Here is a 19483-nt window from a genome sequence, read left to right as displayed (position 1 = left end):
AAATAACCAAGAGTCTTGTTGCACCTTACAGACTAACACACACTGTGTCAAGTGAATAGCCATGTTGGTCTGAAGTAGAACAACAAAAATTGAGTCCAATGCTAATTAAAACTGTGTTCCCTGTGCTATGGGTAGTACTTTAAAGTGGAAAAGACACATTGTTTTTCATTCAAAACGCTTAAAACAATACAAGGAGTTCCGCTTTGTTTAGCAAAACTGAACAGAGGTTGAAGGGCAAACAGCCCTCTACTTTTCTTGCATGGACACAACCTGAATCACTGCTGTGTATAACTCTTGGCCCTTTACGCCAAGATCTGTGCTCTGTTTGTGACTCAGAGGGACCAGAAATACTTCCATATGTCCTCTATTATCTTGTTTTTTTGTGTTGGCTTGTGGCATGTTGTCGTTGCCAATGATGCAGTGTCATGTCTTTGACAAGGGAGCCATGTTTTTAAAATATCAACAACAAGAAAGAGAGAAAAGAGGATTATGTATTCACAGGCATTTTCTCTGGTCAAACGCATGCCAACAAGGCATTTATTGCCCATTAAACTTGACCACAGGCTGCTTCCATCTAGTTCAAAGAGAAATTAAATTGTACATTCCTACATTTGCCATTCACTCCAGTGGCCAAAATCCAGATGAGCAAAGGGGCTTTGATTCATGTATTTTTAATGAAACTTTTAAAAGAGATGGCATGGAAATCTCTATATCTCTAGGATGTTCTCAGCACTGTAGTGGAAAAATGGATGATAAAGTGGCAAAGGTCACAGACAAAAGACTCCGAGAAAGATTATCTTCAGGCCAAAAGGATACCCAAAGGATATACATTACTGTCAATCGTTGGCTTACCCAACAAATTACAATTTAGTGCTGCCCTATTCATGGCAGACAGAACAGCGAAACAAACCACGTAAAACATTTTAAGAGATACAAGAATTACTTCCCAGAAAGTACGCCATGATGATTGCAACCGCATGTTTAAAAACTTTGACATACAGTATTAACGTTCAAAATATTTAAACACATACTTCAGAAATTGCATTTTGTCCGGTGCAGTGACTACACCTTGCAGTGCTATTAAACTGGAACAGGGTTTTGGCATGGCAAGTAGAATGACAAAAATACACAGGTTGAAGCGAGGGGTTGATTCAGGGAAGTAATGGCAGTGAACATGGAATCCGATAACTTTCTCCAAAAAAAGAGAAAAGTCTTGGATTGGGGTCCAGGAAATCATAATGATATTGTTTTCTGTTGGTCCAGAACAATTGAGATGAAATTAATTCAAAGACTTTTTGGCTAAACATCCGTAAGACGTTCCTGACAGTTAGAGCGGTTCCTCAGCGGAACAGGCTTCCTCGGGAAGTGGTGGGTTCTCCTTTTTTGGAAGTTTTTAAGCAGAAGCTAGATAATCTGACAGAAATGCTGATTTTATGAATTTAGGCAGATTGTGAGTGGGTGGGCAGGAAGGGATGTGCCATGTTTTGTCTCTTGTGGCCCTTCCTTGCATACCAGGGAATTGCTGATCCTGATCATCACTGTGGGATGGTAGGTGAATTCCCTCCAGGCCAAGCTAGATTCTGGAGATTTTTGGTAGGGGGGATCACTTGGGCATGAAATTGGGGTCACTGTGGGTGGGCAGGTAGTTGTGAGTTCCTGCATTGTGCAGGAGGTTGGACTATATTAACCTGGAGTTACCTTTCAACTCTATGATTCTATGATTCTGTATTCTCAATGTGGGGTGTTATAGTTACAGACCTAAGGTTTATTCATAGAGTTGTTCATAGGAGAAATCAGTGAGGACAAAAATATCAGCATTTGTTGATAGCATTCCTGGAAACCTTCTTAATAGCATTTGTTATCTATAATGGTCCTGTAAGAAGTTCTTTTAAACAGCTACCTTTATTTCCTTTATAATGCAAGGATAGAAGGGTGGGACCCAGAACAATAGCCAAATAGAGGACACTAGGATGCCTGTATTGAAGCACAAACTAGTTGAATCCAATGTAGTAAGTTGACACACAAGCAGTCTTCAGTCAAAATTCTGTTTAATCATCCCCAAAGCATTCTGCTACATGGCACTTTGCCAAAGAATGCCATGAATAGGTACAAAAAAAAAAGCATTTAAACAAAGTAATTCTAAAAAATTACTTGCATAGCAGAAAAGTTTAGGCAAAATGAACAACGGTTTTGCTACAGTATATAAATTTGTACAACCATAATAATAAATATAAAGTTGCTATAAGAAGTTCCTTTAAACAACTGCCTTTATTTCCTTTATGGCTTTGCATCATTTCGGCTAGAATAATAGTTTATTCTAGAAGAAGAAGAAGAAGAAGAAGAAGAAGAAGAAGAAGAAGAAGAAGAAGAAGAAGAAGAAGAAGAAGAAGAAGAAGCAGCAGCAGCTTCAATTCACATTTGAACGCTAGGAAAACAAACATGGAACTTTAATTTGATATTTGCAAAACTCGCCATCTGATTTATGTAACTAACAATGTTTTGATTCAGAGGAGAACCTTTTTACACCTGTTTCTCATTGTTTTTCATGGTAATTATCAAATAGTTCTGATTTATGTTGAGTCTCGTTTGGTCCTAACTAGGGTTTTGGGCAAGATTAGTTTGGACTAGGTGTTAAAGGTAAATGAATGAGAACCATAAGATATTTAGGGTAGAGGACAGCAGCCAAGGCAGCCACTCATGGCTGACTGGACCAAGGGAATTGGGGTGGGGAACCTTCATGGTGTGGCACATCAGCATTGTAACCTTTATACTAATCACCTGGAGAGAGCTGATATTCAACCTTTCTCAGCACAGGTTGTTATGAAGCAAAGGAAAAGAGTTACATGGCTGTATGACGTGTCAAGTTTGAAGTCAGGGAGGATTGCCAAAGTTCTGGCAACTTAATGAGCGGACTTTTAAGGAACACTGGCAAAAGGGTGGAGAATAGATAATAATTTCTACTGTTCACTTGTTAGTGAATAAGTTCTTGTGCCACTGATTTTACATGTCATGCATCTTAACAATATTTTGGTTTGGCTCCATAGAAGAATCAGATTTTATCTTTGAAATATCCATCCTGAAAATGTAAGACGCCAGCTTTAGGAAAAATAGATAGTGAAGCATTCTGGTTTTTCCCCCTAGAAACATCGTCAGAAGGATCAATATATGTCAAAAACACATATTTAAGCCTACTCATTATTTTATCCAATCCTGTCGGTCTTTAAGGTGCTACTGGACTCAAATCTAACCATTTTTCCTGTTTATTCAATCTGACTTTTGCATGTGAATTACATGCAGGACATTAATCATCCTGCATGACAGGAAAAATGGGTAGACATTGTTAGGTATGGAATTTAAATTGTGTGATCTAAATTCTTACTGGAATTACACAATTGCGAACCCTCATTGAATGGCAGAACATCAACCACATTAAAAGCTTCTCATTGCTTAAACAAACCTGCTTTAATTTGAGGTTATAAACCAAATATACTTTATTATATTGTAGCATTATTGAAGCACAATGCATTCTTTTAAAAACTGAAAGCATTTCATTTGTGTCGGGGATCTTTTGGGGCCAGGAACATCCATCGGGCGCTGTGATTTTGAGTTTGATCTCTGTGACTGGGAGCAGGAGCACACTGACAACTTTGACTGGAATCTCAGAATTGGAGGCATCTCAAGAGCTGGCACTCAACCGATAGCTGATCATACTTCGCAAAAACCTTCTGGTCATTACATCTTTATAAAGAGTTCCTTCCCTCAGTTGCCAGGACAAGAAGCCAGAATTTCTAGTGTGGTAATAAGTAAACGAAGCAGAAATTGCAAGGTATGTGAAGTAAGAAGTTTTAATAGGAACTATAGAAGCTATTGAAAGAATTCAACACCACTGAGGTGTCCCTTAGAGAAAATATGGGTGTTCTGCCTTGTTCCTTTATTGAACTAAATGCTATTGTAAAGAAGGATTTGGTTGCTCCATCTAGAGTATCTAAACAAAAATGGATTTTTCAGAACTATTCCATTATTCTAATGAATTTAAACACTAATTATTGTAATAAATTTTAACACTAATGGCTATTAACACTAATGGCTTTGGTCTTGGCTGCTTGGTTTCCAAAATGTTGTACAATAAATGGCCAAAATAATTTGCATATCTCTGCTAAGCCTTTGAAATTAAATCAGGGTGTGCAGATATTTGCATGCTAGAGCAGTTTAAAATGTCATCTAGATTTTTAATGCCTGGTAGTCGAAGGCAAGCCTTTCTCCCCAGACCTCCAGTTGTCCCCCTGTGTGCTCCCCATGCCTCCTCCTCTCTGGGTGATGCAGCCTGTGAGTTGTATCCTTAGTGCTCGGGTGGGAGAATGGCCACATATTCCAGGTTGGGGTGGACTCCTCACCTATCTCCTGATACAACATCTGCCTTATAACACAATTCCTACCTCATGGCCACTTTACATGGAAAACATTGATTTCCATTGGTCTTGCAGGGCTGGGGTGCCTGTTTAGTTGTTGTGTGGTAACTTTGGGGAGCTCCTTGTGGAATTTTAGGGATTTCCGCCTTTCTGAAATTTAGATTGTTCCTTTGGAGACTGGGAAGAAGAAGAAAAAAAGTTGGTTCTTATATGCTGTTTTTCTCTACCCGAAGGAGGCTCAAAGCGGCTTACAGTCGCCTGCCCTTTCCTCTCTCCACAACAGACACCCTGTGGGGTGGGTGAGGCTGAGAGAGCCCTGATATGTCTGCTCGGTCAGAACAGCTTTATCAGTGCTGTGGCGAGCCCAAGGTCACCCAGCTGGCTGCATGTGAGGGAGCGCAGAACTGAACCATGCCAGATTAGAAGTCTGCACTCCTAACCACTACACCAAACTGGCTCTTGGTGGAGGGGAGGGTTGGAAGCATGGGTGGGTGCTTGCCTTGCTTCCAGTGTCTGGCTGGGGAGGAACTGCCTAGGTGAAGTTTCCCAGGTGTAGGTTTAGTGTCAGTGGCTTGTTCCTGGGCTTGTTCCTATTCCAGAGAGAGCCCTAGGAGACCTTTTTGAGGGGTTATAGAACTGGTACCCCAGAAATCTAATCTTCTTAAACTTGGAGAGGGAGTAGAGGAGTCGGAGATAGTGTGAGATTCCCTTTGGGTCTGATAGGCTTGAATTTGTGCCTGACATTTCCCTCAAAAGCACTTTCCTGGCTTGATCTTAGTCTTGTTGGGTTTGCAGTACGACAGTGCTACCACAGGCTCCTGTTGCGAGAATAACATTTCATAATACTTTCATATTCCTTCTGATTTTATTTTCAGCTGGTTTTTTATTACCACATGTACGGAGTCAATATGGGATCACTAACAGTCTACCAGGTGATGGCATCAAATTCCAAAAAAGTGTTACTTAATCTGACTGGGAATCAAGGAAATTTCTGGACTAGAAAAGTTTTACCATTGGAAGCAGATGAGGACTTTCAGGTCACCTTTGAAGGTTGTGTTGGCAAAGGTCGCAGGGGAGACATAGCCCTAGATGACATCACTTTTACAAAAGAATGTTTACTATCATCAGACTTCTTTCCAGATGTACCTACAGCATTGCCTCCAACAGGTAATCAGAATTGTCAGTTTTTCATTGCTTTAGTTTTTCAGATGACAGCAGACCTCTATGAGAGCTGGCCATGCTTTTGGAAGACTGTGTTCTTTGAAAAATTTTAGGTATGTGCTGAGTTACATACATATATCCATGTAAATTTTGCCCAAAACATTTTCCAAATGTACCAGCTGATTGACTACACCCTCTGGATTACACCAAGCATTTTACTTACAGCTTCCCTATCTGGAAGAAGAAAAAAGGAAGACCAGTAGACAGCCAGTACAATGTTGGGTTGGGATTTAGGAGAATAGATTCAGATTTCCACTCACTGATGAAATTCACTGGTCAGCCATTCACCAGCCCAGAATTGTGAGGTTAAAAAATAGACATGAACCCTGTGTTGCTTTCAGGAAGGATGGGATAAAGGTGTAATGTATGTCTAGATAGAAAATAGCAAGGTCAGCTGTATGCAGTAGAGCTCAACTTGGGACTACCTTCTAAAATGAGAAGGGCCATGTATCCATTTTATACTCAGAATGTTATCCAATTTCCTTGCTTGCTCTGGGTCACTGCATGTACAACCCTTTGCTACTGACTTCAGTTGGCACAAAATGTAGCCTTATTGCTGACAAATTTGCACAAAACATAGAAAGTCTGTCATTCAGTATATTCATGTCAATAGAAAAACATAAGGTACCTGTCAAGATTTGAAGCACATGACCTAAAACTATTGTTTACCATCTTAAGTGTAAGTAAATTGTGATGGACTTCCCCTTTCATCAGCAGCCCCTGAAAAGCTACTGTTGATGCTCTGGGATCCCACCACAGTAAAATGTCATGGGGCCCAGGAGCTGCAACAAGAAGGGGAAATCAATAGGTATCATTCCAGACGCATACATTTATCAAGAAAATAGTTTCCATGAACCCCATCCTTTCTGGCTTTGAATCCAACTTTTGATTGCCATGGGATCGTAATGGGCAAGTTGCACAATGGAATTCAGGTCATGATATTGGGAGATTATTTATGTATTCTTTCCATTTCTAATCTGCTACTCTCAGCAATGTCACCTTGACAGACAATTGTAAGATGGTTTGAGACTCTTTGGAGTAGTAAAAAGTGGGGCACCAGCTGGTTTTGATGAAAATTTGTTCAGGTTTAAAGTTCAGCAGCGTAATTTTTCTGAAATCCTTTTCTCTTCATTTCTCTCTCTTCTTTTGCTCAAGAAGTCCTTTAGTTCACTCTCCCCTTTTTATCCCAGGTGAAAAACTCTTTCTGTAGATCTTGATAAATAATCTGTCATCTTAAAAACATTTCACGCAATGTAACTTGCTTTCTAGTTAGCTCACTTCACATTCTCAAAGAAATAAAATTGATTGCAATTGTCAGATAAATTCTTGCAATTTATTGCCTCTTTTACAAAGTATTTCACATTATGGGGGAATTACTGAAGCCTGAAGATGAGGGTCTGCTTGACAGGAAGCTATTTTTATGCTGTTTCTCCTCTGCTCTTTTGTTTAATGTATGATCCCAACATGGTGTAAATTGTGACAATTTAGGACTCTAGCTGTAGGCAAAAAATTAATGCTTTAAGACACGGGTCCCAAGTTGGAGACATTTATTTTTAATACTGTTGGTCATGTCTTCCAACTGTAAGTAGTTGTGAGTCTCTGAGGGGGCTTTTGAAATCTATGCTTTTGGTCAATAAAAGCTTTTCAAATCCAGTTATTATCTCAACAAAGATTTCACAGCCTTAAAAATATCCATGCAGGAACCATCCTACTTGTTCTTTAATAACCATGGTTTTATACTATAGAAACGTCACAAATTCTCTTTAAAATTAACACTATTGTTTGGTAGCCTCTTATTCACCATCATTGTTCTGTGCAATGTTACTGCACACATGCACAGGCTAGCCACCAGAAGATTTCTAGAAGAAGAAGGAGTTGGTTCTTATATGCTGCTTTTCTCTACCTGAAGGAGGCTCAAAGCGGCTTACAGTCGCCTTTCCTTTCCTCTCCCCACAACAGACACCCTGTAAGGTGGGTGAGGCTGACAGAGCCCTGATATCACTGCTCGGTCAGAACAGCTTTATCAGCGCCATAGTGAGCCAAGGTTACCCAGCTGGCTGCATGTGGGGGAGTGCAGAATTGAAACTGGCAGGCCAGATTAGAAGTCCGCATCCTAACCACTACAGCAAACTGGCTCTCTTAGTAACATCAAACTGGCTCTAGCTAGCTTAGTAACAGAGCAGGAGCTGTTTGGGCTGCTTTTCCACCTAAGGATCACATGCTGCAGGGAGGGGCCTCTCTCTCTCCCTTAGTACTCTATCATCAAGATGAGAAGAATATTCCTAGTTAGCTCCTGTCTTTTTGCAAAACAAAACGATGTTCCTTCAGGCCACCATATTGCTGGATTGACAAATAAAGGGTGAAATGTGTCCATATGTACAAGAGAGCCTAGTCAAAGGTCTGAGAGCATTTACAAGAACAGATCTTACTGACTCAGAAAGGTTTATTTATTATATCTAGTTATATTTATTGCTCTTGAGAACCTCTTGTGGTGCAGCGTGGTAAGGCAGTGACATGCTGTCTGAAGCTCTGACCATGAGGCTGGGAGTTCAATCCCAGCAGCCGGCTCAAGGTTGACTCAGCCTTCCATCCTTCCGAGGTCGGTAAAATGAGTACCCAGCTTGCTGGGGGGTAAACGGTAATGACTGGGGAAGGCACTGGCAAACCACCCCGTATTGAGTCTGCCATGAAAACGCTGGAGGGCATCACCCCAAGGGTCAGACATGACCCGGTGCTTGCATAGGGGATACCTTTACCTTTACCTTTATTGCTCAGAAGGATTGACAAGTCAATGTTTGCAGATTTTCAGCTAGGTTCTCCTATTTGTACAAGCATTACATTCTTTTTTTGGAAGACAAAAAAAAGTTTTTCCCTACTAATTATCCACTGTCATTGGTTTTAGAACATTTCTTTCTTACTGTTAGGATCGTGCATAACCTCATGTCACCTCAGTTTGTGGGTTTTTGGGGGCAGACCTTGGAATAAATCTTGCAATCATTCAAAGAAAATAAAACATTTTATTCTTCACTTAACATCCATCATGTCATGTAACAAAAACTCAGATCTTAGTGACACAACAGAAGTGTGAAGTACAAACGTCTAATGTTTCCCTCCTTCACAACTGGCCATCCCGAAAGTCCATCTCTTTACTCTTGTTTGAGGCTTGAATACGGAAATATATTGATTAAATAGAAAACAATAAAGTTATAATTTGTAGGAGTTTGTCACATGAGCTTCTCTTAGCATATTTTCAACATTCCTTTACACTCTTACGTACACCTCAATGCATCTTTTGGCTGAGATGATATTTCTTTTACTTGAGACAAATACTATTTATAAACACTGGGCACTTAGAAAACAGACCCAGCAAGTAAGTAACTGTAAAAAAAAAAAAAAAAAAAAAAAAAAGGGATGACATGAACAGGAAGGTGTATTTGAATCATGGGATTATGGCCAGATCTAAAGCTTCGCTGAAACAACAGTATTGACGGCTCTGGGCTGTTGGTTCAGATTCTAGGTAAAAAATAATGAGGAGAAGAAGAACTCTGGGAGAATTCTCTGCAATCACCTGCATTGGTTAGAATATACCTTCGGATGCTGTGTGTGCCACTATGTGACCCACTTTGCTTCTAGAAATGAAAAAGGCAAGGAGATGAATAGAATTCAGAGCGAGTAGAAAACTTTAAAGAATATTCTTTTTGTTGTAGCTGCTTATCAATAACGTACAACCTCCGATTCTGTGAAAGAACGTACATGAAATTACCTTTCACCTACTGAAAAGCATGATCCCTCCACGCGGGCCCAAATGTGTATACTTACCCTTCCACCTTCCCTGATGACCTCCATCACTGACCTCGTATTCATGATAAAGTTTGAATCCAGGGCTACCTTTAAGATCAACAACATTTTATTCAAGCTTCCATGCTCTTGCACACTTCTTCATGATGATGTTTCATGATTATTATTTTAAAATATCATAGTACAGGGGTAGCCAAACTGCGGCCCTCCAGATGTCCATGGACTACAATTCCCAGAAGCCCCTGCCAGCGAATGCTGGCAGGGGCTTCTGGGAATTGTAGTCCATGGACATCTGGAGGGCCGCAGTTTGACTACCCCTGTCATAGTACATTGGAAGGATATACTATTAGTCACAGCATGTTTATCAAGGAACGTCAAGCCACACTGGTTAACGTATATGTTTACTTTAAGAAAGAGACAGCTGTTTGCAGAACTAAAAGATTGATATTGGTAGCAGATTTTCCATTGGAAATTTCTAGTGTTTATGATTACTATTAGTCTATTTTAGTAAAGGTAAAGGTAAAGGTATCCCCTGTGCAAGCACCGAGTCATGTCTGACCCCTGGGGTGACGCCCTCCAGCGTTTTCATGGCAGACTCAATACGGGGTGGTTTTGCCAGTGCCTTCCCCAGTCATTACCATTTTACCCCCCAGCAGCAAGCTGGGTACTCATTTTACCGACCTCGGAAGGATGGAAGGCTGAGTCAACCTTGAGCCGGCTGCTGGGATCGAACTCCCAGCCTTATGGGCAAAGCTTTCAGACGGCTGCCTTACCACTCTGCACCACAAGAGGCTCATCTATTTTAGTAGTGGTTTTAATTCTCCAAAGCTTAAGTGAACTGCAAATCTTGCTATGGTCATATTAGCAAAATGCCTTGACTGGCAGGGGGCATGTTGGGCAAGCAAGATCCGACTCCAATTGGCATGGACAAGGCAACAGCTTTTTATTGTTGTAACAGTAACCTCCGGCTGAAAGGTTGGCCTGGCACAAGAAGTAGATTCCCCAGGAGGCGGCTTTGCGGATGGCTGACATATGCCCACTTCATTCAGCCGTCCAGCACTTGGCTCAGAGCCCCTGGACTACCCAGCTGGGTAGGTTGCCCTCATCATTAAGCTGGTATTCTATGGAGACCCCCCCCCCTCCCATCTGGGCTTCAGTACACAAACTGCAGCCTTGAAAAACCTTTTCTCATGCCCCTTTTATCACTGTGATAAAAAATGAAACCAGAACCCAAAACCCAAACACCAAAAAATAGCACAGGAGGGAGGGAAGCTGTCCTGGCAGCTTGTGTCAGTGAAAGAGACTGGGCCCTGCCTTGTGACACCTTAAATAGGCCTCGCAGGGCACCGCCCCTGCCATTGGGGCTGGAGCAAGAGGGGCTGCGGTAGGGATTAGGGGACAGCCATGTTGCTCTATGCTAGTAGAAATCTTTCCATCCGTAGAACTAACTTCCATCCCAGTTCTTTCAAAAAAAGTATCTTTACTTCACTAAGATGTGAATGCGATGATAATTTTTGCATTGACAATAGACTTAACTTATTTGGAAGAGTCTGCTGTTATAAAGCATTTAATTAGCTTGGACAGAAAATTGGTCTACAGTTTTAGGACAAAAGAAAATGGTTTTCTATTTCAAATCGGTCACATTTTTTTAAATTCTGAATTTTCAATGAAATGAATCCTAAAGTATTGAGGCTAGGAGAATCACAAGTGAATGTTCCATGTACCTTTTAAAGGAATAGCAGCCATATGTTGCCCCATTTGGGGGATTTACATAAGAGCAGCTCTTCATACCTCCCTCTAGTTCTGCATCCTGTTTCCCTCTGATGCTCCTAGAAAACCTATATGCAAGACACCGAAGTTGCAACCTTCCCTTGCTGGTTGTTTAAGTAGAACATATATATGCTGCCTCTGTAGAGGCCTCCTGGAAGGTCTCACAAAATAAACATCATAAAACCATAAGACGTAAGACAATATAAAAATCATTCAAGTTAACCACCTGTTGAAAAAGCCATAAAACCTGGTTGTCATTGGTCCAAACTCTGGTATTCAGAAACTTAGTCTTTCTGAACTTTCCTCTTACCAATGTCCTGCCAAGAAGTTGATTCCTTTTTCTAAGCTATTTTTCTTGTCTATTCTCTCTCAAGTCTTATAACTATCTGAGTAGTGAGGGCCAAACTTGGTTGCACAAACAGTTCTGCTGGGGGTGGAAAGTGCCATCAAGCTCCAGGTGACTTATGGTGACCTTGTAGGGTTTTCAAGGCAAGAGATGCCCAAAGGTGTCTTGCCATTGCCTGCTTCTACATAGCAGCTCTGAACATCTTGGGTGGATTATCATCCATGTACTAACTGGGGACAACCCTGCTTAGGTCCTGAGGTCAGACTAACCTGCACCACCCAGGTGAAGACAAACTGTACTGAGGAGGATGACTCCTTCTCAAACTGTGGGCTCATTCCGAAAGAGGTTCCCATGCTCTTGGTAATTTGTTTTTAAACAAATATTTGGAAGGTCCATTCTCAGATCTCCCAGCATCATACCTAGCATCATTGTATGATAAAGGAATTAATTTTCCTGGACAGGCCCTATGGAAATGAATGGGGCCCGGATCGCGGTGGCTCTTTTTGCCTTACTGAAAGAGCTTCATGCTATCTGTGCTGGGATGAATCCAATCTCAAATTGCATTTTAAAAATAAAATGCTTATTACTGGACTGCTAAGATAAAACCTAATCTCTGAATTCTTCCTCTTTCCCTGATTTTTGAGCTCCTTTTAAGAAAAAAGACACGGGGGATTGTTCGGCGGGCATATCTCACGTATATATTTCTTTTTTATTGCTGCACAACAAAGGAATCTGCTTTGCAATTAGGGAAGCTATCTCCCTTTGGAAGAACTGCCAAGCGAATGTCTCTGAGCCTTTTGAAGAGGCACTATCAACTCAAGCTATTCTATTGTGTACTTTTGAAGCCAATAAGCAGCACAATCCAACTTGACGATAAGCCTCTACCTGGTTTACAACCTCAGACTGTATCTTAGTAGCACTCAAGTTGGAGGTGGTTTAACTTAAGCATCCTAGTGATATATTTACAGTATAATTACAGTGATGGAAAGAAGTTGCTTTAGGTTGAACAGTCATGAAAGGGAAAGGTGATTTCACCACAGATGAAGCATCAACAATATCCAGCAGTAAAACAGCAATACTTGAATACATTATGAACTGAACATAATTTCCTCGGGAAATTCTTCTCTAGCTCAGGGCATGAAATGAGATGCTGCAAACAGGTAGCTCTAAATTAGCAGTTAGGTTGCTTTGTGGGTGATGATGCAGAAGTCTTTGTGAGGGTAAACCTTACATTGAAAAAACGAGGAAATTACTGATGAAAATATTGTTCATGATATTTCATTGACGGTTATCACAATTCTGCAGATTAAGCTTAGGCAAAGTTTTGGAAGGTGAAATATTTTATGCTATGCCTTTGCTTTGTCTCAGTGTACCTTTTAATTCCAAAAAATAATATGAATATAGTTAAGCATCATGCCTGCAATTTAACCCCATTACAAATAAAACAGTCTACCATACTACTTTCTATTGTCAAGTCATCCAGCAGAAAGACTGTTTGACATATAGTTAGGAGAACAGTGATCTCATGTATGAGTTCTGTAAGGATGTGTGCCATCTGGACATGTATACAGATTACTGTTCAGTTTGCCTAGTAGTCCTAGAACTTCATCTCTCATCATGTCAATTTGACAGTTCTTCAGCTACCTTGTCTAAAATCAGGAGCTCCGGCAAAGGTGTGTATCCCACATTCATACAGTTTTTCTGTCATCTTCCCATCTTACTTAATCAATCCTTTTATTCCTTTGTTACCCAAAGCCCAATTTCCCCCTTGGTTGGTTTCCTGCTTTTGATATAATTGGAGAAATGTTTATTGCTTATTTTAATGTTCTTGGCCCTACAATTAACTTACATTTTTCTCTGGGAGATGGCAGCCCCACCCCCACATTCAGCTGCTCCAGAGGAGATCCTAGCAGGGCAAGACCTCACCCAGGCACTCCTGAGACAGGCAGCACAACAGACAGGGAATGGAAAAAAGGTGAGCCATATCTGGATAGGTACCAGCAGTGGAGTCAGAGTATGGCAGGCTCAAGCAACAGGCTACATCTGGGAACAGGCCAGAAGAAAAGGCCAACAGCAGCTAGGCTGGCTGGCAAAACAAACTCTTATACCTCAAGAGAGTGGGGAGCTGAAGAAGGGAAGGGCCCAGTCAGGGAGGCTGTTGGCCCAGATTCCATTCACTAACCAGCTGCCCCACCCCAAAGAGAGGGCATGGGAGGATATGGGAATCAACTCACTCCAAAACTCCTTTAGTAGGCTGTCAGTAATAAGATTGTCAGATTGAACCTGGATCTTCTAAATTCCGCTGCCCCTGTCTACCATGAAGGTCCTTGGATGACCTTGGGCCAGTCAAACACTCCCTCTCAATGTCACCTAATTTAAAAGATAAGGATTGAACAGGGGAGAGATAACCAAATACACTGCTTGGAAAAAAAATCTACATAGAGAACTGCTGCTGCTATGCCTGTGGGTTTCACAGATCTCCATTCATTCATTCATTCATTTAGATTTTTATACCATCATTCAATACGGTTCTGGATAGTTTGCATAACATGTCATATGGTAATTACATGGAACATCATAACAAATAACACTCATAACATATAACATATCAACTAGAATATTTCAACAGAAACACTGTACAACAGAAACTAACTTTAATAGAACCCTTAAACATTCAAAATCTAAAGACTAAATAAGACTAAATTTTAGACAAAAACTTTTATTCCCACTTTCATCAATTCTATTTTATTTCAAGCCCCTCTGCATCTGATTCTCCTTGAAACTAATTGCATTATTCAAGTGTTACATTCTTTAAATGAGGTGCCTTTGTTACATTCCCTGTGCTGACATGTCATTAACTTTACACATTTGGAATTATGATGAGAGCACTTCATGCCAGGTATTATGTCTTTGGGTCATGCTATTGAAAAAACAATTTAAACTATTTTTAAAGATGCATAAAATTGAACCGTAGAATAATGTGAATTCTTTAAAAGAATAATAATGTAGCGTTTGTCATATAGGTAAAACAGAAAAAAATGGATTTACACTGGATAGGTCTGTAAGAGTCCTATGTCTTTCTTAGACCGATTATGCACTGGGAACTTCACTGCCCCAGCTCCCGTGCAGGAGCACAAATTGAGGGCAGATGAGGCACACCGGGCCAAATGCTCCCCCATGTGGGTGCAGGAAGAGGTGGGGCAACCTGCCACGACTAAAACTCCAGCCTGCAGCCTGGCATGAAACCTCCAGTGCATAAACGGTCTTACAGATGTTTCTCACTTTTGCCAAATCAAGGGTTCAGGGGAGATCTAACCTTTACATGTGTTAAGAGCAATTCAAAATAACAAAAGGCAGTCATCTCAGTGTAAAATTCAGGTTCTTTCAGACATGAGACACATTTTATTGCATTCCAAAATAAAATGCCTGATCAAACATTCTTTGTATATAAATTATAAATGAGCTTTATAGTATAAACCAGAATGCCTTTGGAAAGAACATGTGACCTGGTTGCTCTTCTGTTTATTCGGTATAAAAAATTATCTCCGTCTATGATCCTATAATGGTTAGGGATACTTTTTAACATCATGATTTCATCCCATGCATCCCTGCTCCTGCCCATTAGAAATCAGGGAAATTCATAATCTCATGAGATCACAAAGTGAGACACCTTCCTTATATGTCATGTGGAGAGGGTGAGAACTGAACACAGAGTTGTAGTTTTTGCAGCATACATGTAAAATGAACATTTTTACAGCATCTCTCTGAACAATGAAGGTGTGGCTTATGTTACATGCCACTTGACTGATGGTCAGGACCTCACAGGTATGCCTGTCTCTCAGGTCACTCAAAGGTTACATCATTTGGTGTTAGAGCCTCTTGTGGCACAGAGTGGTAAGGCAGCAGATATGCTGCCTGAAAGCTCTGCTCATGAGGCTGGGAGTTCAGTCCCAGCAGCCGGCTCAAGGTTGACTCAGCCTTCCATCCTTCCGAGGTCGGTAAAATGAGTACCCAGCTTGCTGGGGGGTGAAACGGTATTGAATGGGGAAGGCACTGGCAAACCACCCCGTATTGAGTCTGCCATGAAAACGCTAGAGGGCATCACCCCAAGGGTCAGACATGACCCAGTGCTTGCACAGGGGATACCTTTACCTTTTAGCAGGGAATGGAGAATGCTGGCTGATCCAGCATGGGAAGAAGTTGAGGTTTGGTGTAGGTGCATGGAAATTTCTCTTTGCTGTGGCTCAAAGTTTAAGGGAAAGGGGCAGCTGTCGGGGAAGAATACCTGCAAGAGTGCCAGAAGGAGTCCAGCACGTTTTAACTACCTTAGACATCATCATGTTGTGTCAACAGAAAACACCTTGACAATGTGGCTGAAGTGTGTCCTGAGCAGTTTTGCACTTCTACCAGGGGTGGCCAAACTATGGCTCTCCAGATGTCCATGGACTACAATTCCCATGAGTCCCTTCCAATTGGCCATTCTCATGGGAATTCTGGTCTACAGATATCTGGAGAGCTACAGTTTGGACACCCCTGACTTAGACAGTGGACACTTGTTCTGTAGGAGTCAGCTTGTAACTGCTTTGGTCCAGTCTGAGAGCTAAATTTTCTCTATTGAGGCTTGTATTCCTCTGAGTGGTATTCGAGTTATTAAAGTGACTTATAGGTATTATAAAAGATGGAATCAGATGCAGTTCATCCCCTCGTTGTCCCAGTGCAGTCAGGTGCAACTTTAAATGAGCAATATCAGCTAGATTGCATGGCCTGCTTTTTGTGCCTGAGCGGTTTGGGACATCTGCTCGAGAAGTGAAGGCACTAAATGATTGTAAGGCAATTAAGACTTTATTGTGTGAAGTCATTTTTCCTCAGAGCAGACTGGATCTTTCAGAGTATTGTAAAAATGAGGACTGATGATAAAACTAAAGTCATGGTCTTTTCAGACAGCACAGTTAAGCATGGCTAGCCCATGGAGGGGCATCTGCTGAAACACGTAGAGTCCTATAAGCATTGGGGTATTGCATTTCATTTTGTATGGTACACAGATGGCACATTTCCCATATACAAAACCTACGCAAGTAATTTCTTAATTCATTTTTGTCAGGCCAAAGTCCCCATACTGCCTCAACTACTTTATTTTTCTGACTTGAGGAATGCAATCCAAAGAAAAAAGACCTGGGCTTGATTCCTCAGAACTATTCTGGGGTTCCCTAATTGAATAATAGTGGGGGTTATGGCCCTCAAGATGTGATTATGTTGATCAATGCCTATGGCACAAACTCTACTATAGAGATATTTCTTCTAACTTTGCCTCTATAATATTTGAAGATGTCTTTCTGAGTAAAGGGAGGAAAGATACAATTCAAGAAACTAACTGTTACTACTAGTCAGTTTCACAGGGATTCCTTACAATTCCTTGCAATGTCATTATCGCCTGAGTTATCTTTGGCTCTGGGCTCCTTATTCCCACCCTTTTATCTGTTGACTGATGAGTAGAGTATAGCACTGCAGCAATTAAAATGAAAATTCATTTATTCTCCAGAAAAGGAGGAGGACCGTCACATTGAATAAGGCTGAAATAGATTTTTAAGAGAACCGTTCCATCGTCTTCTTTTTGCCCCTCTGTTTTTATCATCTTAAACACTCAAAAGTGTTGCTGATCAACATTATCTATTGGACAGAGCTTTCTTTTGCATTATTTCAATCTAATATAGCCTTATGCAGGTTTTCTTTGGTTATTAATGAATATATGGAAGGGACAAGTTAGGGTTGTGTCCAGTGCCCCCCCCACCCTGCCCCCCCATGTTAAGGGGTTCATTTGCCTGCATTCGCACACAGTTTTCCCTATCCGTCATATTCAGTACTGTAGAAAATAGTGGGAAATGTTAACAAGTCCCTTCACGTCTGCGCTTACGCCTATTTTGCTTGCATAGATATAGATGCTATAAATCTCAGAAAGCAAGAACTTGGTTATGCTTTGCTGTGAAACACACTTGTGTGCTCCATTCCTACATAGTATTTCCATTTCTTAAGACAATGGGCTTGGGAAATGTTCAGTGCCTGTGGAAATCCCTGGCATTGTAGCCAAAGTATGAATGGCCTTTGTGACTGATGAGGGATTGCAAAGAGGTCTTCAAGGGCCTCTTGCAGCCACCCTGAGAGAGCCCTGTAACAAGGGAGGTGTTTCAGGAATTAGATAAGCCATCCCTGCAAATAAGTATGCAAAAGGGTTGGTGTTATTGTAATGATTCTGATTCCCAAGGGCAAATAGTTTCGAGAAATAAATTTCTTTGGTTTTCTTTTCTTTGGGAAACCCAAGTGTGTGCAAGCACTTGAGTGGAAACTGAAGATATTGGTGTGAGGCTTAGCATCCTTGTTGAAATCACAGCTGTGTGCTTTTATTGCCATTACATATTTCAAGCATCTTTCAAGAGGGAGGCTTTTTGACTGCATTGATCCTCATCACCTCTGGGTAGTTATTATTGTTCTTTGTTGTAAATCCTCCTCCATTCATGAGCTTGATCTTAGAGACACCAACGTCTCCTTGGGGCCCATTACTGTCAATACGGCTGCCGTGTGGGAGAACAGAAAGTTCACTTGCTAACAATCTCTGCTGATCATTGCGGCGGAAAAAGTTATTGGACCTTTTCAAAGAAGCCTCCACTGTCAGTTAAATAGCCAGGCTGCTTTTGTGTGTGTGCTGTGTCTCTTGTCTCTACAGGAAAAAATGCACTCAAAGAGTATTGTCAATGGTGGTTCATCAGATTGGAGAAGGTTAGCAGTGGGGTGTCCCAGGGCTTGGTACTGGGTCCAGTACTTTTCAACATTTTTATTAATGATATGGATGAATGGATTGGAGGGACTACTCATTAAATCTGCAGATGGCACCAATTGGAAGGAGTAGCGAACATCCCAGAAGATGTAGAGTTCAACAACATCTGAACATGCTGGGAAAGTAGACAAATGAGAACAAGATGCAATTCAATAAAGAGATGTGTAGAGTTCTACGTCTGGGTCACAAAATGAGAAGCACGCATACTAGATGGGAGATACACTTCTGCGCAGTGTCTGTCAATGTGATCTTGGGGTATCTGTGGACTGTAAGCTAAATATGAGCAGACAGTGTGATGTAGAGGTAAAAAAGTCAAATGCAGTCTTGGGCTGTATCAACAGAAGCATCAAATAGGAGAGTTGGTTTTTATACCCTGCTCAAAGCGGCTTACAATTGCCTTCACTTCCTCAACAGACACCCTGTGAGGTAGATGAGGCTGAGAGAGCTCTAACAAGACTGCTCTGTGAGAACAGCACCATCAAGACTATGACTAGCCCAAGGTCACTCACCTGGCTACATGTGGAAGAGTGGAGAATCAAACCTGGCTCACCAGATTAGAAGCCGCTACTCTAAACCACTCCACCAAGCTTTTATTGCTCCACTGTACACCACATTGGTCAGACTGCACCTGGAGATCTGGAGGCCTCACCTCAAAATGGATGTGAACAAAACTGAGAGGGTACAGAGGAGAGCGACAAGGATGATCCAGGACCTGGGAACCAAGTCCTATGAGGAAAGGCTGAGAGGCTTGGGAATGTTCAGCCTGGAGAAGAGGAGGTTGAGAGGGGACACGATTGTTCTCCTTAAGTATTTGAAAGGACACTTGCAGGAGGGCAGAAATGATTCCTGTTGGTAGCAGAGGAATTATACTTTGTTGGTCTTAAAACTGCCAGTGGATTCAAACTTTGTTTCCTGCTTCCCCACATGCAGCCAACTGGGTGACCTTAGGCTCACCACTGTACTGATAAAGCTCATTCGGACCAAGCAGTAATATCAGGGCTATATTTTCTGACCTAATTCCTTTTCAAAAGGTTCCGAAATCAATGTTTATTTTTGTATATTCCAAGTGCGTTGACTTCTTTCAGGTTTCTTTTAAAAAAAAACCTTGGA

At 41.3% G+C, this 19483-nt stretch overlaps 1 protein-coding gene across 1 annotated transcript in view; it reads left to right on the top strand.

The window, feature by feature from the left end:
* MALRD1 (MAM and LDL receptor class A domain containing 1) overlaps positions 1-19483 on the top strand; it is a 245776-nt gene that overhangs the window by 78493 nt on the left and 147800 nt on the right. Inside the window, exons 23-24 of the mRNA XM_077304219.1 lie at positions 3579-3826; positions 5285-5576. Of these exons, the coding sequence (XP_077160334.1) occupies positions 3579-3826; positions 5285-5576 (540 nt within the window). The remainder of the gene's footprint in view (positions 1-3578; positions 3827-5284; positions 5577-19483) is intronic.

Source organism: Paroedura picta, chromosome 11, assembly GCF_049243985.1.
Source record: "Paroedura picta isolate Pp20150507F chromosome 11, Ppicta_v3.0, whole genome shotgun sequence".
NCBI lineage: Eukaryota > Metazoa > Chordata > Lepidosauria > Squamata > Gekkonidae > Paroedura > Paroedura picta.
The sequence above is the reverse complement of the archived record's forward strand: the minus strand, read 5'-3'. Positions and strand labels throughout refer to the sequence as shown.